Source organism: Schistocerca americana, chromosome 11 (genome assembly GCF_021461395.2).
Source record: "Schistocerca americana isolate TAMUIC-IGC-003095 chromosome 11, iqSchAmer2.1, whole genome shotgun sequence".
In the NCBI taxonomy this organism is placed as follows: domain Eukaryota; kingdom Metazoa; phylum Arthropoda; class Insecta; order Orthoptera; family Acrididae; genus Schistocerca; species Schistocerca americana.
Genome location: NC_060129.1, coordinates 33049423 through 33077022, shown reverse-complemented (window position 1 = coordinate 33077022; position 27600 = coordinate 33049423). Strand labels below are relative to the sequence as shown.

The window sequence follows — 27600 nt, the reverse complement described above, 5'->3', positions numbered from 1 at the left end:
AGCACAAAGGCTTGCCCTTTAATTTGGAGTAGCCACAGCATCATTGAGAACTGATGGAAGAAAAGTTTCTATTTCCATTTCTGTAACAGTAGCAGGGAAACAAGAACATCATGAGTGCTACATAATTCATGCATAACTCATCACAAGGGGAACACTGAAGAAATTTGTAAGAGTAAAAACTCAGCGACTGTCATTAACTGTAAAAGATGAAGGAAGATATGTAGAAATGGAGGAAGCAAAGTTACAAAAATGCCACCGAGAGAAAATCATAGTCTGTCTGCGTATGGTAATATGAGTGGGGCAGGATTCCTGTGCAGTGAAATTGATAATGGGAGAAAGAAGGAAAGAGAATACAATTAAAATGTGGTCCAGCCAGAATTGTACTTTCAGCATGTCGAGGCACATGGGCTTTGTCAAGATGGTAGTAGCAGCTAGTTGTTACAAGAAGTGGAGGGGTACATCAGCAACGAGGGTAGAATGAAAGGTGAATGCTTTCTTATTAAATGGAACAGCGTCCAAAGTAATGGGGCCTACTTTCTGCCTGTCCATCATGATTGGAGGGATAACTCACTTGAGCATTTCCCAGCCACATTTGTACTGGCCAGAAGAGCCCACGGAAGTGCCACCTGCCGCAAACCACCCAGCTTAAATCAAACTCTAGGGCCAGAACTAATGTAATCTGTAAACACACTTCTGAACTGGCAGGAGGGACCAATCTCCCTGGAAACGTTATTGCAACATGTAAATTCATATTGTGAAAATCAGCACCAGAATGAGACAACACTCACTATTGTCATACCAACCACTGCAGCGGCACTTATTCTGCTGAGCCTGGAGTACTTCTGGTACACAAAAGACAAAGAACACGACCGAGTTCGGACCCAGCCATAGTTCAGGTTCCACTGCGTTGGATAACCCAAGCATAAAAGCAGCAGAATGCACAGTGATATAGTATGAAGAATAATCAATTTATTTTCGCTTTTAAGTGAGACGTATAGAGTTGGAAAAAATTGTGCAAGAAGCATAGTAATGAAATTAGTACCATGGTGTTTGAGTCAAGGTGCAGGGCAAGGGGCCCTATGGAAATTTATGAGATTCAGTGAAAGGGTTAAGGTAACTAATTGTTAGAACAATACATAAGTGGCGAAATAAGGCCGGAAATACTTGTCGCCAGTAACTCTGTTTTAATGGGTAGTATAGTTTGGTCAATCCGAGAGACAGAGTCTTGACAAAAAGGTCAATGTAGCGTATTGACCATAATTGGTCAAAAAATATGCTAGAGCAGAAGAACAGCCAGCTGCACATGGGTGACAGTGTTATGCATTGAAAAGCAAAACATGGCCAACTTGCTTTGCAAAGCAGAGCCAGCTGGGCATAGTATAGCAACAGCCAATGCTGCAACATGCTAGTGGAAAGACGGAAGTTTTTCATCACTTGCCACCAGATTAGCATTTACAATACATGCCTTAAACACTAAACAAACAATCTGAAGTGTAGAAGTACTAAGCAGTTCGTATGATACTTGTCCCACTATCACAGCCAACACCACACACCTGTGACACCCACAGTGACATCCTGGAATGCAGCATGGAGTCCACCATTCAAACATAAGACAGGGCAGGCTGCCCTTAGTCACAAGCAAGCTGCCTGCTCACTCTTGACATTGCCTTCTATGAAGATCTGTCAGAGGTAGACATACAGCAGGTCTCCAACAATAAAGGCCACTCTGCCAAAGCCATCTGCACACAGTTTACCTTGATACAACACATCCAGCGGATGCTGCAGGCTTATTTGCCAGCTACCATGCAGTACAAAGGCAGTCTGTTGTGACCTTACAGCAAAATAAAAGTCCTCTCTTCAGAAGTCACATGTGGTCAACCCTGCCCTGGACTTTGGGATACAGTTTCAGTCTCTATGAACTGTCATTACTTCCAAGAAACAACAGCACAATTCACACTAAGCCATCAGGAAACATCAATTTTTGACTGTCCTGCTTCCTTTCTTTCTATGGCCCTCCAATGCCAAATCTAGTAGGCATTTTCTCTGTGTCAAACTGCACTGTCTGTAGCTGTGTACATGGTGATTGTGAATGTGAGGTTACCCAACAAACACTACCTCATTTCATACGTTCCCTGACATCATTGGCAAAGTTGTCAGTTGACCGGAATGCCATCTTCCATGCAGAACACGATCATATGGACATCTGGTTACAGTTTGTAGGATTGTATTGTGAATGAAACACAGGATGGGGAAGTAGTAGTTTGTTGCTTTAATTCTGGATATAAGATTAGTTTAGGCCATTTTGCATTCAGTCCTAAATTGGCACATGTAGTCTTACTCATTTTTTCAGTTCTTCCTTACTGGCAAGCCAATCATGAATGGCTCTTTCTGTTGGAGGAGGACCAAAATGCCACTCAGCTGCTCTGTTTCCATATTGGTCTGCATATGTTATTATCTTCAATTTATAGCCCACATCATATGAAACCCCTATTTTTTTCATTAATAAACTACTAAAGAAAATACTCTTCTGTTATCAATAATACAAATCACTTTCAGTTCAAGTTCACTGGCACTGTAGACTGCTGTGAAACATCATAGGCTTGACAGTGTTCTAGGTTTGTGATGGTGGGGCAGGAGGGGGACAGTGTTAACAAGCTTGTTAAGCTCTACAGCTCACGTTCATTGCATCGGTGCACTGCTGCTGCCAGTTGAATCGTGTTGCCAGATAGTTATAGGTTGCCCACAGCATTGAATATATGGCCTTCTTTAAGCCTTGCAGGAATTTTAAAACAAACACAGGACATTTTAAAATTAATTTTGAGTATAAGATGTAAGAATTTTTTTAAGAAAAAAGTGTGTCGTAGTCCATAAAACATTGTATGCTTTTGTTCTGTATAAAATATAAAGTCAAATTGGTGATGTTTCCTTGTGAGTAACACACTTTAGGTCTCAGTGACCTGCCCTTCTTTCCTAACCTTCCTGTATCTGTTACTAACTCTTTCCAGATGAAGGAAATAATAATTCCAAAAGCTAGGGAAGTTCCTTGTACCTTTGTGTGCATGTATTGTCAGTACTAGCTATTTCAACTCCTGAAGTTAAGTGAAGACCAGCTATTTTGTCTGACAAATTTGTAGTTTTGAGCCAATCCAAAATGTGAACACGAGAGTAAAATATAATTTTCTGAACCTTATCTGTGTTTTTGCATCAAGGTTTATCTGTAGTATCTATTTTCCTGTCTGAAGAGCAACAATGTAAAAAATTGCCCACATCTTTTTTTTGAAAGTTACAAGTAGAGGTTACAATGATATGAAGAATCTTCACATTACATACCTGATGTACTGATCAGTATGACAATTCCTGTGTGCTGATTTGAACTGTGTAGACCATGTTACAAAATACATTTTGTTTGGCTACAGTGTTAGAGGCAGTTTAAGTTTAAATTCATCATGTTTGCTGCCAGATATGGAACTAAAAATACTGATTAAGTTGTGATATCCAAAGAAGAATTTAACATCAAGGATTCTTACTACACAGAAGGTAGGTCAGGAAGAATGTTTAAATTTTTTGTTAAGTAACTTTAACCTAAACAATTTAAAAAAGATGTGCTGTAAAGCAAAGAATTTATGGCGGAATTATTTTGTGGATGAAACAATAAAAGTTTCATTTACTGAATAATTTACATAGTAATACATCTGTATCTGAAGGCTGGTGCGTTGTTACACATTATTATTACTAGCTTTCTGTTAAAGATAATGGATAGTAAATTTGAGAGAGAGAGAGAGAGAGAGAAATTTTGCAAAACTGTAAGCAAATCAATTACAATTGGTTCAGTGTAGAGAAAAAGACAAGCAAATATCACAAGACTTCAGAAGAAAGGGAAGAGAACAACTTCGCAAATGTCTAGATTTAAAATAAAGGTAAAGAGGAAAGAGTTGTGAAGAGTATGTACAAGCAATGTAAATGCACAACCACTCATGTCACTGGAGTGTAATCATCAGAACCCTATTTACGTTCATACTAATCCCCATAAACTTTAGGAAAAGCAGTGAAAAGATTGAAATAACTACATCCAGAGAGCCCAACATGGAAATATGCAGTAACAAACAAATTAATTGTTCCAGTGGAACAACTTCCATTATGTTTAAGCACACATTAACAACACAAACTGGATAACAAGGTTTCAGAAAAAAAAGAAGCAAACAGTTGATTTTTTTTACAACAGGGATGACAATCTGTCAAGCACCTGACAGATTATTTAAAGATCAGAAGACAAAGATGCACAGAGTTTTCCAAAAAGTACTACATGGTATTTTCAGCTCAGGGAGCTTATAAGCAATTTTAGACAGATACAGAAATAGGAAAAATAAAAAATACTTTCATTTATTACACATTTTGTTCGTTTTGAATACACCTCAATGTAAGTATGAAGGTATCATGCCAACTCTTATTATCTGGTGAATGCACTGAAAAGAGCATTTTTTTATGAGGTAAGGAGTTACTGGAACATGTAGTCTACCGATAATTCATGTGTACTACGAACTCATGTATAAAGTGTAAAAACTGTAACTCCTAAACTTCACTCCACATTAAAGAATGAAGTTGACTGACAAACAAGTAAAATGGAAAAAAATGGATTGATGTTGACAAGCAACAAAAATATGCAGAAGTTAATGGTAGCATCACTGACGTAGTGTCAGAAATTTATAAGGAAATTTTATATTTAATATTTCACTGCTTCATAGAAAACTCACTATCTGCTGAATTGGGGATATGTGCAAAATGGATTTCTCAAATCTGGAAATCTACAGACTGACTTTGTAGATAGTGTGTCTATGATTAACGAAGACCAAAGTCAAAATGCTCATTCATAACATGAATTAGTACAGGCTTTGCAGCCTGGATGCTGCAGGAACATTTTATCATGCCATCATCACTAATGAGATCTAACACATGAAACAGTTTCTGTTGCTGTGTTCTCATATAAATAATATCTGATGTAAATAAGAAGATTTCACATGTAACAAAATTTGACAATTCGTTGAGATGGCTGTACTTCTTCTATATTTGAAAAAAAAAAAAAAAAAGTACACATTATCCAGTTTGTGTTCAAAAGTATTTAAACTGGAAATGGACTGTTATTCTTTGCTGCGTGACATGGTAAAGTCGTCATGGATGCTATTTGTGGTACAATGAGGAGAGGAGTGTGGAACCAGATGAAACACAGAAAATGGTATGCTGGCTGAGCTACAGATTTTTATAAATGGCACAAACTCAGATTCAAGTAAAAACCATATTTTATGGTACTGGAAGATGGTTTCTGGACAACCGAGTGAGTGTAACTCGCATAAAGGTCAAATGTTTTTGCTCATATTCAAAACGTTTTTGCTCATATTCAAAACTATTATTATTTTTTACCTTAAGCTATCATAATATTGTTGTCACAACAACCATGAAGCTTGAAAAAACCAAACATCTTCTCGTAACTAACGATGCAACCCATCAAAGATGTGCTTGGTATTCAGAGGTGGAAAATGATTCTTGCGGGGATCAAATGCTGCAGACGAAGACACTATAGCAACAGATGCTGTCAAGAATGTGCATATTGATCTGATAAATCCTGGACTGTTTGTCATTGTAGAAATTTTAAATGAGAGAGGTATAAAACAATTTCTATGGCATCTCTGAAAATGCAAAACCTATGGTAATGTTTTTGAAACCCATTCCAAAGGCTACAATTTTTTCACAAAATACAAAAGTGACAGCTTTTTTTTTAGAACTGAACAAATTTGAACATTAATAAATTAACCAATGATCATTTAAAAAGCATCAGATATTACTTATGTCTTTATAATTGGGGCCTATGACTGTGTTGCAAGATGAATTTTTTTTATCTTTTTTTTTTTTCTAAGAAGAAAATGTAATATAATGAAAAACCGAAAGACTCATGTATTTAAATCGTATGATTTATGTATAGTTTTAGTTTTTTTGAGTATCAAAAATTGCATTATGACTAATGCTATTTGTGTGAGCTATGTATAGAATCTATGGTGTCCCAAATGCAATTAGTTTTTGACTTTTATCTTCAAGATTTCAAGTTTTAGATTCAATTATAGCATGCCTAATTTAACATATTCCTTACGTATTTGGATTTTAAAGGAAGGGTGCAATTCAAATAATTTCTGATTTAAACATAATTTTAAGAAATTCTTTCAGAAGCTATCTTTAATTCCTCACGGCCAATTGTGTGAACCCATTATCAATCATTTAGAAAAGGAACTGTTACTATAACAATGAATGAAACTCACTTTTTAAACATGTGATTCCCCAAGAGAAAACTTGGAATTGCTCTTTCCACAGCTGAATTGTACTTTCGATTCAACTACCATTTAATGAGTAACTATACTGTTGTATTCCATTAAGAAATAATTGCATCTCTATCCACTGCAACTACCAGGCCTACTGATCATACAACAAAATCAAATTATTTCCAACATCAATTGGTGGATATTTGGTAGTTCAGTTATTTCTACAATGAAGTAAACACATTTAGTTGATAACCTACAAAATATTTCAATGCACCCTATGGGTTGTTCATTAAAATTATTTTAACCGATACTTCACAACAAGAGTAATTAGCTTTTATGTTGGTTAACTGTCACAACACAGCTGACCCAAACACTACTTCTCAAATATTATGAGAATCAATAGTGGAGAGATTACATTAACCTCTCAACAGAGCCACATCATTTTACGACAAGAAATTAAGAATGTTCTGCCATTTACTCAGCCATAACCTTACTTGTAAATCAGAATCGTTTTGAGAAAATATTAAATTCTTTACAAACTTGACAACTAAAGACAATATGATTCATCATTGAAGACTTAGCACAAATCCATTGAGTTAACTGTGTTGCAAAAGATATGTACAATACCAATCCGTGTTTGCAACATCTGTATTCAGACACTGGGCTTAACAGACCACCTTTTGTTTTGAACATTATACATACTGGTTAGACAGTGATGAAAGGAAACACAGTTTACTAATAAAATGAAAAAAAGGTAAGGCATATGTACCCATTTCCAGCAATTATTTGGTTGGTATATGGTTCATGGCATATTTACCTAATTGTAATATATAACAGACACAAGAGACTTAAATAATCAACAAAATGTTCTCCTTCACTATTTACAGCAGTCCCCCAATGCTGGGATGACTTTTTCATTCTGTAACTGTACAAGGCACATAGAAGTGGAGAAAACTTATTGGCATCACATTAAAGCCTTAATCTTCCTTTACTCAGGGAAACTACAAGTGTTGTCATGTTAAATGAATTACACTTACAAGAACTGTATCTTAGCTTAGCAACAATAAACTGGGTCATAGTGATAAATGATACCTTGGGAGGAAAACTGAATACAGAATCGGGAAACAATACATATGATGTCCCACAGGGCTGACCTACATAAATGTTGTGCTAAAGCAACTGGAGATGCCTTCAAAATCTGCAATGCTTGCCGATAATTAGTACACTGATAATGGCCAAACACATTCATACTAGAAACAGCCAGGAGAATAATGGAACATGCTTGCAACTGGTTTACAGGCAACAGCACAAAAATTCAACCTTTATACTTACAAAAACATACATCATGCAATTCCAAATTCAAATGACTTACAGATACAAGGAGATATCAATGACAGACACTGGATGAGGTTCCAAGAGTTAAGTTCTTAGGCATTCAGATCGATAATAAATTAAGGAGGCACCAGCATGAGAATGAGATAACCAAAAAGCTCATCTCTCTCTGCCCTGCAATTAATAAATGTTCCTCCTGAGTGTCTACATGCAGAAATGCTTCCCAGCACGCTTTCTCTCAGTCCTAGCCTATAGGATAATCTTATAGGACATGGCAACAATGAACAAATTAGTATTTATCCTATACAAGCTTGTAGTAGGAATGTGATGTGAACACTTTGCATCTACATGTCACTATGGAACTCCCTATTGCCTTTCACATTAAATAACATTAATATTTTATTTATTTCTATTTGGCTTTCCCAGAAGATAATTCCAAAAACAAGTGAAAACTCCAATAGATGCCATTGAAATTGCCTGTAGGTGAGTAATGCTGAGGGGATCAACTTGACAATTTTACCAATTTGTGGACCCCATTTCAATTGAAACCCAAGCAGACACCAAGGAATTGGATGCAGTATGTTTCATTTAGTGTGTGACTAGTAGTGTCTACTTCTTCTAGTAGTAGGCCATTTCTGATTGCTTTTCCATCTTATAAAATGAGTCTTCAAGGGATGACTTGAACTGGTAGCTGCAACATTAATGAGGGTAAAGTGCTGTGCAATATGGGCAGGAAGTTTGTTGGTAGTGATCGGGAGTTATTACTACACATAAGTAATGTGATGAACAGTTTGATGAGATTATCACTGAACTGAATCTGAAGAGGAGCAAATTCTGTAACAAATTGAAGAAAGTTGACAATGTTAGAAAACACATAGATGGTCAAAAAACCGAAGAGATGGGAAATTATCAGAAATATAATTTTCCATACGAATGGTATACCACTGCATTGGAACCAGCATTGATGAGCTAAAGGTTCTGCAGACCTGACCATGAAATTTGCTTCATCTCACAGTATGGTATCTTTTTTATTGGTGGGTGTTTGTGGCAGGCTCCACCTATGTGTACCAATAACACTGGATGAACTGTGATGCTACATGGGAACAGCATTGAGTTTCCTAAACTGACATGCTTGCAAATGCATGGATCAAGTCTATTGTCTGGATGCTTAAATGTGTAGAAAAGGATTTTGATATTTGTGATCAGTAAATGACGAATCTGGTCCTAAGCATAGCTGTGAAAAGTACCTTAATGTTTTATGTGCACACACACACACACAAAATGTGAACAACATTAAAATCATATGGTTCCTTTGGAAAGAAAGGCTTTGCAGGCATGTATAAAAATAAAAATTTGACCCCAATTCTGTACCTTTGTAATAAATAAAGTTATAGTCTTGTGAAATCTGATGATTTTAAACATCCTTGAGGAATTGCTTATACAGGTATAACTTATTTCAGTGAAATATGATGATTTTAATTTGTCTTGATGGGTTGCACCTATTATTGAATGTTTCACAATGTTTTTCAGAAAATTAAATTTGCTTTCAACACTGTAATCTCTGCCCTGGCTAGAGATATGGTGTGAATGTTATTCATTTATTCATTCTTTAATTTACACATTGCATTCCATAAATGAAGACGTGGATGGATGTGGGACGAGCCACACTGCAAATCTTAAGGCAGAAGCTCCCACAGGGATTTATCTCTGTGAAGTGTAGTGACAACCAGCTGTTTGTGACTAGTGCTAATCTACTCGCACGGCTAATTAAGGGAACTAGTAATAGCTTATTTTGTATGTATGTATATGTACATTTACTACTATGAAAAATATCATTGTTGCTCCTACTACATTGGTCAGCTACTTATTTTACCTAGAATTTCCACATACATCTATACTCCGCTATCCACTTAATGGCACATCACAAAGGGTACCCCATAACCCTGCTGGTGATTTCCATTCCCATTCCACTCACAAATATGAGTGAAAAAGACTGTATATGTGCCTCTCAATCAGCCCTGACTTCTCAAATTTCACCTTCATAGTCCTTATGAGCTGTGTATGTTGGAAACAACAAAATCGTTCACCAGTCAGCTTCAAATGGCAGTTCTCTAAATTTTCTCAATAGTGTTTCTAGAAAGAACATCACCTTCCCTCTGGGAATTCTCATTTGAGTTCCTGAAGGATCTCTGTTACACTCGTGTGTTGTTTGAATCTACCAGTAACAGATGTAGCAGCCTGGCACTGAACTGCTTCTCCAACAAAGTATTAATTTGCTATCTTGCTAGCTTGCTCTAGCTTCTCATGCAATTACCTAATAAAATTCCCAATTCCACAATTACTACAGAATCTTGCTGGCCATGTGCCAGTATCAAAATGGTCAGCCCTATTTTTCTGCATCATTATTAAGCTCTTGCATTTTATGCTACCGAGACCACAAAGGTTGCATGTTGGCTCTAGCTGACAGAGCTAAGATATTTACTGCACAACTGCATGTACTACTCAGCATCACTGTTATGGTCACACATCTTATTCGTAGATTTCTCAGGTGTCTACCACTGTTTAATCTAAGTTACGTATTTTCAAAGTCGGTTGGTTGGTTTGTGGGATTAAAGGGACCAGACTGCTATGGTCATCGGTCCCTTTTTCCAAATACTAAAAACACCCACAGAGAATAAAAACGATTAACAGAATAGATCACAGACGACACAGAACAAGAGAAACTTAGACAAAGACCAGACAAAAAGGACTAAAATCACACAGAGTGTGACGGTGGTTGGCCGACCATAGAAATAAAAAAGGAAAAGCCAACCACTTAGAAACACATTAAAAAATCAGTTTAAAATCATAGGCCAAAGGCCAGAATCAACACAAAACAATAAAATAAAACAGAAACACTCAGATTAAATGATAAAAACCCCCTGCCCGAATAAAACGTAAAACTAAGTCAGCCATAGCAGAGTCATCTGTTAAAAGGGCAGGGAGCGTGTCAGGCAGTGCGAACGGCAGCCTGAGCACAGCTAAAAGTGGACAGTCCAATAAAATGTGGACCACTGTCAAAACGGAGCCACAGCGACATGAAGGTGGGTCCTCACGTCGCAATAAGTGGGTGTGCGTCATCCATGTGTGCCCAATGCGCAGCCGGCAGAGGACAACAGACTCCTTGTGAGAGACCCACAAGGAGGAGTTCCACACACCGGTAGCTTCCCTGATGACCCGAAGTTTGTTTCGTGAAGGCAGGGCGCGCCATTCAGTGTCCAAAAGGGCCAGAATTTTGCTGCGTAGGAACGCTCGCAAATCTGTCTCCGGGAGGCCAATGTCCAGAGATGGTGTACTCGTGGCCTCTTTCGCCAGGCGGTCAACATTTTCATTTCCGGGTATCCCAACATGGAACGGGGTCCTAACACAGACCACAGAGCGGCCGCAATGCGCAAGAGTATGCAGGGACTCCTGGATAGCCATCACCAGACGAGAACGAGGAAAACACTGGTCGAGAGCTCGTAAACCGCTCAGGGAATCGCTACAGATCACGAAGGACTCACCTGACAGGAGCGGATATACTCTAGGGTTCGAAAGATGGCGACCAACTCAGCAGTGTAAATGCTGCAGCCAGCCGTCAATGAACATTGTTCGGAATGGTCCCCTAGAGTAAGCGCATAACCGACACGACCAGCAACCATCGAGCCGTCAGTGTACGCAATGCCAGAGCCCTGATACATTGCAAGGAGGGAAAGAAAGCAGCAGCGGAAGTCCTCCGGAGGGACTGAGTCCTTCGGGCCCTGGGCCAAGTCGAGCCGAAGGCAAGGGCGAGGAACACACCATGGGGGTGTAGCAAAGTGGTCCGAAAAGGAGGTGGAACAGTGAAACCCCTAAGCCTGGAGAGAAGCTCTTTGACGCGGACCGCGATCATACAACCTGACCGGGGCCGACGTTCTGGCAGATGGACGACCGATTGCGGGAACAGGAGAAGGTAGTGCGGATGCCCGGGCGTGCTAAAAACACGGGCAGCATAAGCGCCCAGCAAACATTGGCGCCGTAACCGCAGTGGAGGGACACCTGCCTCCACTAGTATGCTGTCCACAGGGCTGGTACGGAAGGCACCAGTGGCAAGGCGTATCATGCTGTGTAGTATTGGGTTCAGCACCCCCAGCACAGATGGGGATGCTGAGCCATAAGCCAGGCTCCCATAATCCAGACGAGACTGGATTAACGCCTGGTAGAGCCGTAACAGGGTAGATCAGTCGGCGCCTCAGCTGGTGTGGCTCAAGCATCTCAGAGCATTTAGATGCCTCCAACACGCCTGTTTAAGCTGCCGAATATGAGACAGCTAAGTCAACCGAGCATCAAAAACTACCCCCAAAAACCTGTGGGTCTCCACCACAGCAAGGAGTTCGTCGGCAAGATAAAGCCACGGCTCAGGATGGACTGTTCGGCGCCGGCAGAAATGCATAACATGGGTCTTGGCAGCCGAAAACTGAATGCCATGCGCTACAGCCCAAGACTGCGCCTTGCGGATAGCGCCCTGTAGCTGACATTCAACAGCTGCAATGCCAGTAGAGCTGTAGTAAAGGCAGAAGTCGTCAGCATAGAGGGAAGCGGAGACAGAATTTCCCACCGCTGCAGCAAGCCCGTTTATTGCGATTAAAAACAGGCAGACACTGAGGACAGATCCCTGTGGTCGCCCGTTCTCCTGGACTCGGGAGGAACTACGAGAGTCCACGACTTGCACACGGAAGGTACGATACGACAGAAAATTGCGGATAAAGATCGGCAGAGGGCCCCGAAGACCCCATCCATGAAGCGTAGATAGGATGTGACGGCGCTATGTCGTATCGTACGCCTTCCGCATGTCGAAAAAGACAGCGACCAGGTGCTGACGGCGAGCAAAGGCAGTACGGATGGCCGACTCCAGGCTCACCAGATTGTCGGCGGTGGAGCGGCCTTTACGGAACCCATCCTGAGATGGAGCCAGAAGGCCCCGTGACTCCAGTACCCAGTTCAACCGCCGGCTCACCATCCGTTCAAGCAACTTGCAAAGAACGTTGGTGAGGCTAATGGGATGGTAGCTGTCCACCTCCAAAGGGTTCTTCACGGGTTTCAGAATGGGGATAACAATACTTTCCTGCCATTGCGACGGAAACTCACCCTCAACCCAAATGCGGTTGTAAAGGTCGAGGAGGCGTCGCGTGCAGTCCACTGAAAGGTGTTTCAGCATCTGACAGTGGATGCGATCTGGCCCAGGAGTGGTATCAGGGCAAGCGGCAAGGGCACTGCGAAATTCCCACTAACTGAATGGAGCATTGTAGGATTCAGAATGGTGGATATGAAAAGAAAGGCTACGACGTTCCATCCGCTCTTTAATAGAGCAGAAGGCCAGTGGGTAATTGGAAGAAGCGGAACTAAGAGCAAAATGCTCTGCCAAGCTGTTGGCAATTTCGTCGAAGTCTGTACAAACTGCTCCATTCAGTGAGAGGGCAGGGATGCTGACAGGGGTCCGATAGCCGTAGAGGCGGCGGATCTTGGCCCAGACCCGCGATGGAGATACATGGAGGCCAATGGCGGACACATACCGCTCCCAGCACTCCTGCTTGCTTTGGCGGATAAGGCGGCAGGCCCACGCATGCAGCCGTTTGAAGGTGATGAGTTGTTCAATGCAGAAATGTAGGGATGTCGCTTGTGACGCTGTAGCGCCCGCCGGCGATCTTTAATCGCCTCAGCGATCTCAGGCGACCACCAAGGCACAGTCCGCCGCCAAGAGGTCCCAGAAGAACTGGGAATGGCTGATTCGGCGGCAGTAACAATGCTGTTGGTGACTGAGTGAACCACCGCATCAATGTCGTCACTAGAGAGAGGCTCAATAGCGGCAGTGGAGGAGAACAAGTCCCAGTCAGCCTTATTCATAGCCACCTGCAAGGGCGCAGAGAAGACTGACGCTGTGGCAGTGACAGAAAGATCGGAAAGTGGTCACTACCACACAGGTTGTCATGCACTCTCCATTGGACAGACGGTAAGAGGCTAGGGCTGCAGATCGAAAGGTCGATGGCGGAGTATGTGCCATTTGCCATGCTAAAGTGTGTGGAGGAACCATCATTTAAAAGCGAAAGATCGAGCTGTGCTAATAAATGCTCAATGGTGGCGCCTCGACCTGTCGCCACTGACCCACCCCACAGAGGGTTATGGGCGTTGAAGTCGCCCAGTAATAAGAAAGGTGGAGGCAATTGGGCTATCAGAGCAGCCAGGACATGCTGCGTGACAGCATCATCCAGTGGAAGGTAAAGACTGCAGACGGTAACAGCCTGTGGCGTCCACACCCGAACAGCGACAGCCTCTAAAGCTGTTTGTATAGGTACAAACTCGCTGTGAAGACAGTTAAGGACATATATGCAGACGCCACCAGACACCCTTTCATAAGCTGCCCGGTTCTTATAATAACCCCAATAGCCACGGAGGGTGGGCGTTCGCACTGCTGGAAACCAAGTTTCCTGAATAGCAATGCAGAAGAAAGGGTGATGGCTGATAAGTTGTCTGAGCTCAGCTAGATGGTGGAAGAAACCGCTGCAGTTCCACTGGAGAATGATATTGTCCATAGATGGGAAAGGCGTGAAGGGACTGGGGAGGCAGATTACGCCTCCTGGGCCCCTGCTCCTACTGAGTCACCACCTGTACAACAGCCGTCCATTGCGTCCGAGTGACTGGCGAGATCCAGGTCCTCAGCGGACGCCAGAATCTCCACCTCATCTTGGGACGCAGAGTTGGAAGGTGGCGGTGGGACAGGTGCCACCGCAATGTCAGGATGCTTGGGAGCCTTTTTCTTGGACTGCTTTGCGCGCTGTGCCTTCGGTGGTTCTGGCTGGGAGGGCCTCACTGGGTCAGTCTCAGGGACTGAAGACGACCGTGACGCCCTACGACCAGCGACCGTTGGTTGTTTGAGATACTTGCTGGTGTCTGCTTTGGCACTGGGCAAAGCCTAGGATGGGAGGACCCCAAGGGACCCCTTCCGGGCGAGAGGAGCCAAAGAAAGCTCACGCTTCTCCAGCTGGGAAGGGGGAACAGATATCCCTGATGGTTGGGGTGGTGTTGCTCCTGAAGTAGATGGAGCAGGAGCAACAGGGAGTGAAGTGCCCCCCACAACCATGGGGGCCGGTGAATTCTGACAGAGCTGAGGTCGAACTGTAGGTGACGACACGGTAGAGGTTCGAACTGGTGTTGCAGCAGCGGCATAGGTGGATGTCATGGGCACAGGATGTAGCCGCTCATATTTCTGCCTTGCCTCGGTGTAGGTCAGGCGGTCCAGGGTCTTATATTCCATTATCTTCCTTTCCTTCTGGAAGATCCTACAGTCCGGTGAGCAGGGGGAATGGTGTTCTCCGCAGTTAACACAGATGGGAGGCGGAGCACATGGAGTATTGGGATGCGAAGGACGTCCACAATCTTGACATGTGATGCCGGAAGTACAGCGAGATGACATGTGCCCGAACTTCCAGCATTTAAAACACCGCATCGGAGGAGGATTATATGGCTAACACATCACAACGGTAAACCATCACCTTGACCTTTTCGGGTAAAACATCACCTTCGAAGGCCAAGATGAAGGCACCGGTGGCTACCTGATTATCCCTCGGACCCGGATGGATGCGCCTGATGAAGTGAACACCTCGTCGTTCTAGGTTGACACGTAGTGCATCGGCGGACTGCAGAAGAAGATCCCTGTGGAATATAATACCCTGACCATGTTGAGACTCTTATGCAGCGTGATGCTAACGGAAACATCCCCCCACTTGTCACAATTGAGCAACCTCCGTGACTGGGCAGAGGATGCTGTTTTGATGAGTACTGAACCAGAGCGCATTTTGGACAAGCCCTCCACCTCCCTGAACTTGTCCTCTAAATGCTCCACAAAAAACTGGGGCTTGGTTGACATAAACGATTCCCCATCAACTCGCGTACACACGAGGTACCGGGCTGAATACTCTCCACTGCCTTCTTTAGCCATATGTTCCTCCCATGGAGTGGCCAGGGAGGGAAATGATCTTGGTTCGTATTCCTTGCCGTTGAGGTTAGACCTCGATCACTTAGAGACTGTTGGTGGAGGCCCACCAGCGAGAGATGATGTACCACGCTTCATTGCGGGTCATCCGCCCTGATGCCACCCACTCCAACCATGGGCTCTCCCCACGGGCGCCACCCAGCCACAGCAAAGACCACTTGGCAGGATGGTCTTTGCCGGGAGTCCCGATGCCCCAGAGGGATATGCCTCTACTCCTCGGCATACGTGGGGAGGTAGCAGCTCAGGCATCAGCAGTGCGATCCCTGTGTAGTCAGAGGGCTACCACCAAGAGGGTACATAACGACCCCACCACAACGGACTGGCTACCGTGCTGGATGTCAGATGTAGAAATATTCATGTACATCACAAGGGCAAATATGGAAGTGCACAATCCCCAAACCACCTTCCCTACCCTCTGGCTCCTATCCTTGTAACCGCCCCCGGTGTAATACCTGTCCCATGCACCCCCCCACCACCACCTACTCCAGTCCTGTAACCCGGAAGGTGTACACGATCAAAGGCAGAGCCACGTGTGAAAGCACCCACGTGTTTTACCAACTGACCTGCCTACACTGTGATGCATTCTATGTGGGAATGACCAGCAACAAACTGTCCATTCGCATGAATGGACACAGGCAGACAGTGTTTGTTGGTAATGAGGCTCACCCTGTGGCTAAACATGCCTTGGTGCACGGCCAGCACATCTTGGCACAGTGTTACACCGTCCGGGTTATCTGGATACTTCCCACCAACACCAACCTATCCGAACTCCGGAGTTGGGAACTTGCTCTTCAATATATCCTCTCTTCCCGTTACCCACCAGGCCTCAATCTCCGCTAATTTCAAGTTGCCGCCACTCATACATCACCTGTCATTCAACATCATCTTTGCCTCTGCACTTCCGCCTCGACTGACATCTCCGCCCAAACTCTTTGTCTTTAAATATGTCTGCATGTGTCTGTATATGTGTGGATGGATATGCGTGTGTGTGCGCGAGTGTATACCCGTCCTTTTTTCCCCCAAAGTAAGTCTTTCCGCTCCCGGGATTGGAATGACTCCTTACCCTCCCCCTTAAAACCCACATCCTTTCGTCTTTCCCCCTCCTTCCCTCTTTCCTGGTGGGGTGGCGGTTTGTTGCGAGGGCTTGAGTTTTTTTTTTTTGTGTGTGTGTGTGTGTGTGTGTGTGTGTGTGTGTGTGTGTGTGTGTGTGTGTGTCGACCTGCCAGCACTTTCGTCGGTGGGTCGCATCATCTTTGTTTTGGGATATATATATAATAGCGGGAAACATTCCACGTGGGAAAAATATATCTACAAACAAAGATGATGTGACTTATCGAACGAAAGTGCTGGCAGGTCGATAGACACACAAACAAACACAAACATACACACAAAATTCAAGCTTTCGTAACAAACTGTTGCCTCATCAGAAAAGAGGGAAGGAGAGGGAAAGACGAAAGGATGTGGGTTTTAAGGGGGAGGGTAAGGAGTCATTCCAATCCCGGGAGCGGAAAGACTTACCTTGGGGGGAAAAAAGGACGGGTATACACTCGCACACACACACATTTCCATCCACACATATACAGACACACGCAGACATATTTAAAGACCATGCATCTTTAAATATGTCTGCTTGTGTCTGTATATGTGTGGATGGATATGTGTGTGTGTGTGCGCGCGAGTGTATACCCGTCCTTTTTTCCCCCAAGTTAAGTCTTTCTGCTCCTGGGATTGGAATGACTCCATACCCTCCCCCTTAAAACCCACATCCTTTCGTCTTTCCCTCTCCTCCCCTCTTTCCTGATGAGGTAACAGTTTGTTGCGAAAGCTTGAATTTTGTGTGTATGTTTGTGTGTCTATCGACCTGCCAGCGGTTTCGTCGGTAAGTCACATCATCTTTGTTTTTTGAAAATTTTATAAGTAATACAACAGGTACCACAGAAGCTGCCACAATATGTACAGGTTGTGGCCAACATATTGGGGCTGATCTAGAACCCACAACTTTCATCTCTGTTCTTCAAATCCCAAAAAAATTTTAGGGCAAACTCAAGAATAACTATGATTCTTACAAAAGATAAGAACAGCCAGTGTTCTTTTGAATTCTATTTATCAGAAGTTGTTGAAAGTAGGAATATTTCTCAAATTATCTACACTCTTAGAACTTACACTCCATCTAAATGTGAATTTCGCGATCATCACAGACAACCATTATACAATGAAGTTGATAACAACAAGGGCTACTGAGAACAGGACTATACCAGCCACTAGTCCCCTTCCACTTGTATTGAAAACAGTCAGAATGCAAGAGGTGATATGAAAGTCAAGTGCAGGAGTACAAGAATACTCTACAATTACGAACAGCAACAAATTCCAGAGAACTGACAATCTGTGACAATTCCACTGCAATGCATCTTTTACTCTACACACTTAACAAAAGACTTGAATACATGCAATATATCAGAGATGTAAATACTTACAGTATTCTCAGTTATATTTAATTCAGAATCCTCCTTGATAAAATCAGTGGACAAAGATATTCCCAATGGATCTTCAACAGACTGAAAGAAGAACACAATCTGTGAATTATAACAGCTTGCTTTCTTCTGTGTGTATATGACAGCGCTCAATATTCTTTTCTCATTAGTATCATCCAACTTTGAAGAGATTCTTATCAATTGGGAAGAGAGTGTGTCAGAATGCATTCAAATCAGTTCTATTGCCCCTGATTTTGCTATCAGCCATTGTGCAGTACTTATTTGGCATACTTTCACTTTCTATTCCTGTCACATAATCCACTCTGATTTCAGAGGCACTATGGCCTACTCTATCGGATGGTTGTACTCCCATATACAAATTTGATATACGTGTGTGGCAACATTTCAAAATAAAACTCGGATAATATAAAGATGCAAATAATCTTCCAACAGTAAACCCATAAACATGAGGAATTTTTGGTCATTAATCAAATGAATGTGGCATTCCACACATTATCATCAAAATTAAACAAATTTAATGTTATTTACACAGCCTCTTGCCATATCATGATGTATTTTCAGTGCCTGCTCTTTAGGAAACAATGCAAATTTATGTCATGTGTACTGGAGGAAAATCATAAGGAATTCCACAGCAGGATTTCAGTAATGATGTAAATACTACAGTGAATAGTGACTGGGAACTCTAGAATATACACCCATCACATGTCATAGTTCCACATATGTTACAGCATTGTGACACAGAGGTGTAACAAGATTAACAATTTCTTCCAAGAGGAAGTCTTCCTTGCTCCGTTTACACCAAATATGTACTTAAGGCATTCATTACATAGAATCACAATAAAAAATTAATGCAACAGTAATCGTTCATAAAGATATGCTTGTTACAAGTGCTGTTAAAATACTATTGGTAATGCCCTACAAATAAAACATCTAACTAGAGTTTCTTACTACACTTCCTGCACAATACAGTGCTTGTGTCAAAACTTACATTATGCTCAGATCCAGCAGCACGGTGTTTCAGTTCGGGGTCTTGCTTTACGCAAACACTAGGGTCGCCAGCCTTTAATGGGTCTTCAAGAAACTGAAAAACCAAGAAAGTGACGTATCAGGGCATCTGTCTCTTGTTCCTACATGACACTGTCATACAGGGGGAGAGAGGGGGACGAGACACGACGGTGGTGGTGGGGAGGGCGGAACGGGAGACATGGCGTGAGCGCGGGGAATCAGGGAGTGGGGGCGAGAAAACAGAGTGGGGAGCGGGTGGGATACTGAGGGTGGGGAAGGGGTAGTGGGACACGGGGCATGGGGGGGTGAAAGACGGGGCGTTGAGGGGGTAGTGGGAGACGGGGCGTGGGGCGGGGAGACGGGACATGGGGTGGGGAGACGGGGCGTGGGGCTGGGGAGGGCGGGGAGACGGGGCGGAGGGGCAGGGAGACAGGGCGGGGGGGCAGGGAGACAGGGCGTGGGGGCAGGGAGACAGGGCGTGGGGGCAGGGGGACAGGGCGTGGGGGCAGGGGGACAGGGCGTGGGGGCAGGGGGACAGGGCGTGGGGGCAGGGGGACAGGGCGTGGGGGCAGGGGGACAGGGCGTGGGGGCAGGGGGACAGGGCGTGGGGGCAGGGAGACAGGGCGTGGGGGCAGGGAGACAGGGCGTGGGGGCAGGGAGACAGGGCGTGGGGGCAGGGAGACAGGGCGTGGGGGCAGGGAGACAGGGCGTGGGGGCAGGGAGACAGGGCGTGGGGGCAGGGAGACAGGGCGTGGGGGCAGGGAGACAGGGCGTGGGGGCAGGGAGACAGGGCGTGGGGGCAGGGAGACAGGGCGTGGGGGCAGGGAGACAGGGCGTGGGGGCAGGGAGACAGGGCGTGGGGGCAGGGAGACAGGGCGTGGGGGCAGGGAGACAGGGCGTGGGGGCAGGGAGACAGGGCGTGGGGGCAGGGAGACAGGGCGTGGGGGCAGGGAGACAGGGCGTGGGGGCAGGGAGACAGGGCGTGGGGGCAGGGAGACAGGGCGTGGGGGCAGGGAGACAGGGCGTGGGGGCAGGGAGACAGGGCGTGGGGGCAGGGAGACAGGGCGTGGGGGCAGGGAGACAGGGCGTGGGGGCAGGGAGACAGGGCGTGGGGGCAGGGAGACAGGGCGTGGGGGCAGGGAGACAGGGCGTGGGGGCAGGGAGACAGGGCGTGGGGGCAGGGAGACAGGGCGTGGGGGCAGGGAGACAGGGCGTGGGGGCAGGGAGACAGGGCGTGGGGGCAGGGAGACAGGGCGTGGGGGCAGGGAGACAGGGCGTGGGGGCAGGGAGACAGGGTGGGCGGAAGAGAGGGTGGGGGTAGAGAAGGGGGAGAATAGGGGAGTTTCTTATCATCTATTTACAGTAAGTGACATGCATATAACATATCCAGTCAGCAAAATCTTACATGAGCATATCTTGGGCGTTGGGCAATGGCAAAAGCAAAATTAGATTCGACGTTCATCATAATGCGATCATAATGATGATGCTATGACATATTACAAAGTAACTTTTTATTCCAACACTGGACCATGTTACGACTGGCATGAGAGAGCGTTTTACTGAAGAAGATATTTATCATTTTAAATTCAACATCCTTTCTCCATCACAATTACTGGAACATGATGCTAATGATCTTGCGCACAAACTAAATCAGTGCTTAACCGAACTACTGTATTTTGAAGACTCACACTTTGTGATTAAAAAGAGACTAATGGGACAGTCTCTTCAATACAAGCAACGAGCATAAATGCTCTTAATGATTGCGTTTTTTTTTATGCAAGCATTGTTTCTCTATCCTGTATCTGACTATCCTACTTTGCACACGCTGTACAAAATATTTGTCTACCTGCATCTATTGCTGCAGTAGAAAGAAGTTTTTCAACACTGCGGTGTACAAAGACATGGCTGAGGTCAACCGTGAAGGAGGATTGACTTAATGGCTTAGCTCTGTTGGACACTCACCCTGACATTGCTTGTCATGCTGACAATGTAATTAACCAATTTGTCAGGAAGAGTAGGTGCATAGAATTCATCATTTAAAGTACAGAACCACAACTATAACTTTTTTATATCATGTATATGTGTATAACCAGTTTAAATAAAACTTTCTTACACTTTCCATATGACGTGATTAGCTTTTATTACAGTAAAAGTAAAGGTAGCTCAAGGTATCTTTAGTGAGCCATCCTTGAGGTTTTTCTGTATCTGCCACTGTCTCATATGAGATATGGTGTAAGTTCTATTGGCCAGCTGTGAACTGAGGCTCGTGTGCAACAACAAAATCTGTTGGTTGGGCTCAGAGGACATCCTAGGCTCACTTCTTGGCTGTTGGCTGAAGAGGCAATGAACATTTGTAAGTGAGGCAAGAGAACATCTTTGTAGAGTCAAGCTGTGGATGAACTACTATCACCTAATTTTGAGCAGAGTTTAAGTCTCAGATCAGACCTTCCATTAGTTTTGTGACCTCCACTACATACTCTCTGGAAAATGGTAGGGTCCCTATGTAGCATCAATGAGTAAGTTACAGAGATGTAATCTCACATTTACAAAACTGTAATGCATAGATTCGTGCAGTCTATTACAGAGTTGTCTTTTGTTTGTTTTGAATGGCCAGCAACTGCTTGTCTCAGGGGCTCAAACTGCAGTATGTGACACCAGCATAGCACAGTAGGGGATGCATAATTACCTACTGAAAGGTAAGCATATTTTATTCAAACCAGTAGAAAATACAAGGTATCGGTAGTCAATCACTTAATGCTCCCAGTATGCTCTGTTGCCCCTTTCAGATGCATTGATGAAGCTGCACAATTAGTGAGTGTTAACCATAATGGCACAGTGAGAGGAGGAATATCACACTGGCTGAATGTTTGTCCCCATTGTTGTGGGTTGATCCCAGCAAGCAAAATTATACCATATTGTGACAATTGTTTTTACCACAAAATGATCACAAACAGGAAATGCTGATATTACACATTCATGTCCACAACGCTGGACAAATGATTGCAGTATGGAAAACATGTTCAGATTGTTCGAACAGGATGCGATGATACATCGACATATCCGAAAGAATGGACACCACATATATAACTAAGGTGATGTCAGCCAATGATACTTTCAGTGTTGCTGCACACCACACTACCTCTTACAGGAACCAGTGAGACACCATGTGTAAGGAGGATTATGAGCATGAGCACTGCATCAGTGGTGAGTAAGTTCAGAATTTGGGTATGACAGGAAGCATGCTAGAGTAGACCACGCAGATGTGATGACCACTGTGTCCAGATGGCATAGTCGTCACTGCAACTGCCCAGTCCACATGAGACTTGGGTTCAATTCCTGGTCCAGCACAAATTTTCAACCATCCCCATTGATGTAAATTAATGCCCACAGACAACTAATGTCTCTACATCCTTTGTCCCTGAGTCATTGTGGCTGCAGGATCAAAATGTTGTCTGTCCCCTTGGACATGTCCAAAAGAACAGACAACACATGCATATTTGACATGTTGAGATTAGATATGAATAAAAATTTATTTTCCAGTGATAGTGATTCCTTCCATTTATGTTTAACCAAAAATATGTAACTTTACCTCGGGCTAACTTTCATGACCTTCTTTAGTCAACAATCCCTGCTCCTTGAATGTAGCATTATTGAGCAGCCAAATTCTGCCTGAAATAACACCCATAGCACTCAAAATCAATTAGCATGTATGCATTAGGTTACCGTTACTTGAAACAAAGGTGAAGCCCGTACATTATTTGACTGCTAACAATACCCTGACTTAATCAGGGTTGTTTCAGAATCAAGTTACATATGAAGGGCTTATTTCAATAGTGGTACAAGTCCATTTTTGTTCATCATGAGATACAGAGTCCTAAAGTTAAATGAGTGCTGCAAAATCTGCAGTTGAGATACCACAGATATATTCAAGCATATGGCTTCTTGCTAGACACGAACCTTTCTTTCTCTTTGTTTGGATCATTAATTTCAGAAGCATTACAGGCAGATAAGTGGAGGAAATGGACTTGTACCACTATTGAAATAAGCCCTTCATATGTAGCTCTCTCTCTCTCTCTCTCTCTCTCTCTCTCTCTCTCTCTCGTTTTATGATTACATTCCTTCCATGCTTTTGTAGTAAAGAGGTGCAATCCCATATTTTAGTAACTTTAAAGTGTATTCGTGGTTTGTGGCACAGATCTAAATTCTTTTGAATGAAAAGCTACACAGTGCAATAATGCATTAGCCTCCACTGGTGAAACATCAGAACAATAGCAAGCTACATATATAGCTTTCTCTGTGTGTTTTACTGTTAATTCTTGAATAGTAGTACTGGAATGGATATAATGTGTGCACACTGTGTGCAGATGGAGGAGCTGTCCTCAGTTCACCAACAGATGAAGATGCGTTTTGCCATATTCAGCAGCATTCAGGCTGCTGCCTATTGTAGTAGTGGGGGCCGAGAATCTGGCTCATCACATAGGATGCCTAAGGTGTCACCTATTTTGCTCACTGGCTCTGTTGTCAAGACACCTTGTGGTGTACCCAATGTGGTTGAGTTGTCCCCACCAAATGGTGAGGGATGGGTCGTAACAGCGCTGTTTGAGGCAGAGAGTGATGTGGAGGCTGCCTCACCCATTGACCCTGTGAGTGGACTGGCAGGTGTTCATTCATCAGGGTCCAGACAGGTCCAAGTGGAGAGAAGTTTTCTAGTTAATCAGGACCTCCAACATCAAACGCATTATGGAGCTCCTTAGGGAAATGGCATCCAGGACTGGAAATGAATCCTATGCGTACTGAATATGTCTGCCATGGAGCCTCATCTGAGATGTGGAAAATGTCCTGCCTGTGGCTACAAAATACACAGGGTGTGGCTGTCTACAAGTTGTGGCTGATGTTGGTGCTAATGATACCCATCGTTTGGGTTCTGAGGCCACCTTCAGTTTATATTGAGAGGTAGCAGAAATGGCGAAGAGCCCTTGTGTCACACATGAGTGCATGCAGCGCACACAGTTTGTATCAGCATTCCCAGAATTGATTCACGTCCTTTGGTTTGGCGTGAGTGGAGGGTCTCAACCAAAGGCTTAATCGATTCTCTGACTGCCCAAACTGCAGACTGCTGGAAATGCATTATGAGGTGGAGAATTGTAGAAATACTTGATGGGTCAGTGGTGCACTACACAAAGCAAGCGTTTTTTGGGCTAGGCAGTTGTTTGAGGTCCTCTGATGAATGCACGCTAGTCAGACTGCATACAAAGTAAAGACCATACTACCATCAACATGTTAACAGTAAATTCTTGATGTATTTGTAGTTCCTAAATGTAATGCCCTCCAAGAAAGCTGTTATGTTCAAAATACGTTTGGACCAAAGCTGACTGAAACATTGAGCAGAAACGCTTGAAATATTTAGCAAGCCATGGAATGTACACTGAAGAGACAGATGTCACACCTGTGGGATGGTAGCATCAGAAGAGTGGAGGGGAGACAAAGGGCAAGAATGAATATGGGTGAAATTTGTGCAATAAATGAAAGCGCATGCTATTGGTGGTAACCCCCAAACAGTAGTGAAAGTAGGATTTTCAGACTCAATAATATCATTATATTACCAACATATATAACTATACTTAAAATACTTTTTGCCACAAATAAGTAGGCAGTTATGCAAACATTCATTTTCATTCCATATGTTTTGTGGATTAGCTATGACTGTTGGACACCATCACAAGAGAAGGTACTTGTATAGTTTACAATGTGGTAATGGCAGGTACATCACACCTATCCATTTGTACCATTCAGTTCTAATGTATCTTACTGTTTTTACGTAATTTAAGGCATAAAGTAATGACTAACTGCATAGCAGAAGTAGTAAGTCATTGAAAGGCACATCAACTTTGCTAGCTTTCCCACAGATACTGCTTCAGAACTATGGTCTCATTTTAAAGGCTGACTACATTGTGGCAGCACTGTGGAGAAGCAGACTAAACAGTTTCACATGATCAGTAATTATGGGATCCATTTCCATTTTTGCAGATGAATTGATTTTTTTTTTTCAAGAGCCGTCATACAGGATCACAAAATCATTCAAGAAGAATTTTGCACCAACTAGGTATGTCTGTAGTTTTGCACATATTTCCTGTGACAAGCTGGAATGACCTTTGCCTGTTTCTACACATGTGCAAACCACTGTTCCATAAATGAACAATTCGGATGGCAGAAAGGCGTCAGTTCAGCACCGTTTTTTGTGTAACTGAATCTGCTAACTACACTTTATGGTCATGTGACCTCTGGTGTGTTCATCATCTACTTTTGGAGTGCATTCCATATGGAATTATAAGGATTATAGCTCTGGACTTTACTGCAAAATGCTTCTGCCTTTTTCTAGTACTTTGTGGCTCAATGGGTAATTGTGACACTGCAAATCCAAAGGTCCTTGATCATTGAACAGCAGGTACTTTGTAACTAGTTGGGTAAATCAGTTCAGATGTGGAAAGAGGGTAACAGCACATGGTAGTTAGTAGGACTGTGTGTAGTAGAGAACTCCGGTGTTTAAAACCTCCAGGCTGATGACAGCTTTACCTCTAGTTTGTATTTATGTTTACCTTTCTGTCATGTATTCTCTTCATGACACAAGCAGATGACTGATCCTTGGCTCTGTCACATACGCCAGTTAACAACTTATTAGCCTTACAAATGGGCTTACCAAACTTATAAAGCTTGAGAATGCATTTCACATAGAATCTGCAGCTTGATTATCTTCTTTCTGGCTGCTGTGCATGTACGTTTGCATTAAAACTGTGCAAGCCACCAAGCGGTGCATTGTGGATGGCATCTATTACCACAGCAACAACAATTACTACTACTAGGCACTTCTATGGTGTTCTATATATAGTGTCCCTTACAAATGAACCACAGTTTTCAAAATACAAAAAAAGTTGATTATTCCCCGTCCTACTACCATCCTTATGTGCTTGTTCCACTTTATATCACTTCGCAATGTTATGGTTGAAATGGCTCTGAGCACTATGGGACTTAACTTCTGAGGTCATCAGTCCCCTAGAGCTTAGAACTACTTAAACCTAACTAACCCAAGGACATCACACACATCCATGCCCAAGGCAGTATTCGAACCTGCAACTGTAGCAATCGCACGGCTCCAGACTGTAGTGCCTAGAACCGCTCGGCCATTCCGACCGGCCCCTGCAATGTTATACCTAAACATTTCATTGACCAGACTGTCTGTCAATCTGTAGAGTACTGATGTTGTATACAACATTATGGGATTGTTTTTCCTACTCATCTGCAGTTACTTGAATATTTCTGCATCTGCCATTCATCACACCACATAAAAAGTTTGTCCAAGTCATTTTGTATCCTCGTAGTCACTTAGTGATGATCCTTCCCCACACACAATGCCATTAGCAAACAGGCACAGAATGCTGCTCATCAGATCATTTCATATATAGATATGGCACCATTCTCTGTGGCACCATTGATGATACTCTTGTCTCTGAAAAAACAGTTGCTGTTGAGATCAAAGTACTGGCCTCTGTTACTTGAGAGGTCTTTGCACCATTCATATATCGGGGAACCTATTCCATATGCTCATACCTCTATTTACAGTATGCAGTGGTGCACTGTTCAAATGCTTTCTGGAAATATAGGAACGTGGAATCTAGCCTGTTGCCCATCATCCATGGTTCACAGTATGTAATTTGATAGAAGACCAAGATGAGTATTGCACAAAATCAATGCTGATTTGTGGATAAAAACTTTTCTGTCTTAAAGAAATTAATTTTATTTGAACTGAGGATATGTTCAGGAACTCTGGAGCAAATAATCATTATGATATTGTTCTGTAATTTTGCAGGTACATTCTTTTACCATTCTTATATACAGAAGCCACCTGAACTTTTTCCCAGCTGCCTGAGTCTTTGCACTAGGCGAGAGATTTGCAATAAATGCAAGCTAAGTATGAGGAAAATGCTGTAGAGTACTCTCTGGGCATATGATTTGTGATCCTGTTTGGACATGGCGACTATTATGTTTTCAACTCTTCCAGTTGCTTCTCTACTCCAGGGATCCTATTACTATGTTCCTAATACAGGAGTCTGTGTGACAGTGAAACAACAATATGTTGATATGATCCTCCTGCACAAACTTGATAACTAAATACAGAGAGGGGTTAGTGACCACCTTCTGCTTTCCTCCAAAGCCACACCAGTCTGGTCAATGACTGCCTGGATAGAAGTCTTTGAACAGAAATGTCTCATGTTCTCTGTAAAATCTGTTGCTCATGTATGATGGTGGTAGCTGTATGCTTCACGCATAGATCTTTTTACAGACAGAAGAATTTCCATTAGCACTTGCCTGTCACCACTGTGCATACTTTTTTGAACTGAGAGTACAACAGTCTCCTTCCTCA

General features: G+C 43.4%; 1 protein-coding gene across 9 annotated transcripts in view; it reads right to left on the bottom strand.

The window, feature by feature from the left end:
* LOC124553865 (zinc finger protein 708-like) overlaps positions 1 to 27600 on the bottom strand; it is a 151002-nt gene that overhangs the window by 93943 nt on the left and 29459 nt on the right. For 8 of the 9 annotated variants that reach the window (XM_047127866.1, XM_047127857.1, XM_047127860.1 and 5 more), the window contains 2 exons: positions 19165 to 19257; positions 18159 to 18239 (listed from right to left, as the gene is read on the bottom strand). In XM_047127866.1, the coding sequence (XP_046983822.1) occupies positions 18159 to 18239; positions 19165 to 19257 (174 nt within the window). The remainder of the gene's footprint in view (positions 1 to 18158; positions 18240 to 19164; positions 19258 to 27600) is intronic. The other variant, XM_047127863.1, reaches the window with a different exon arrangement.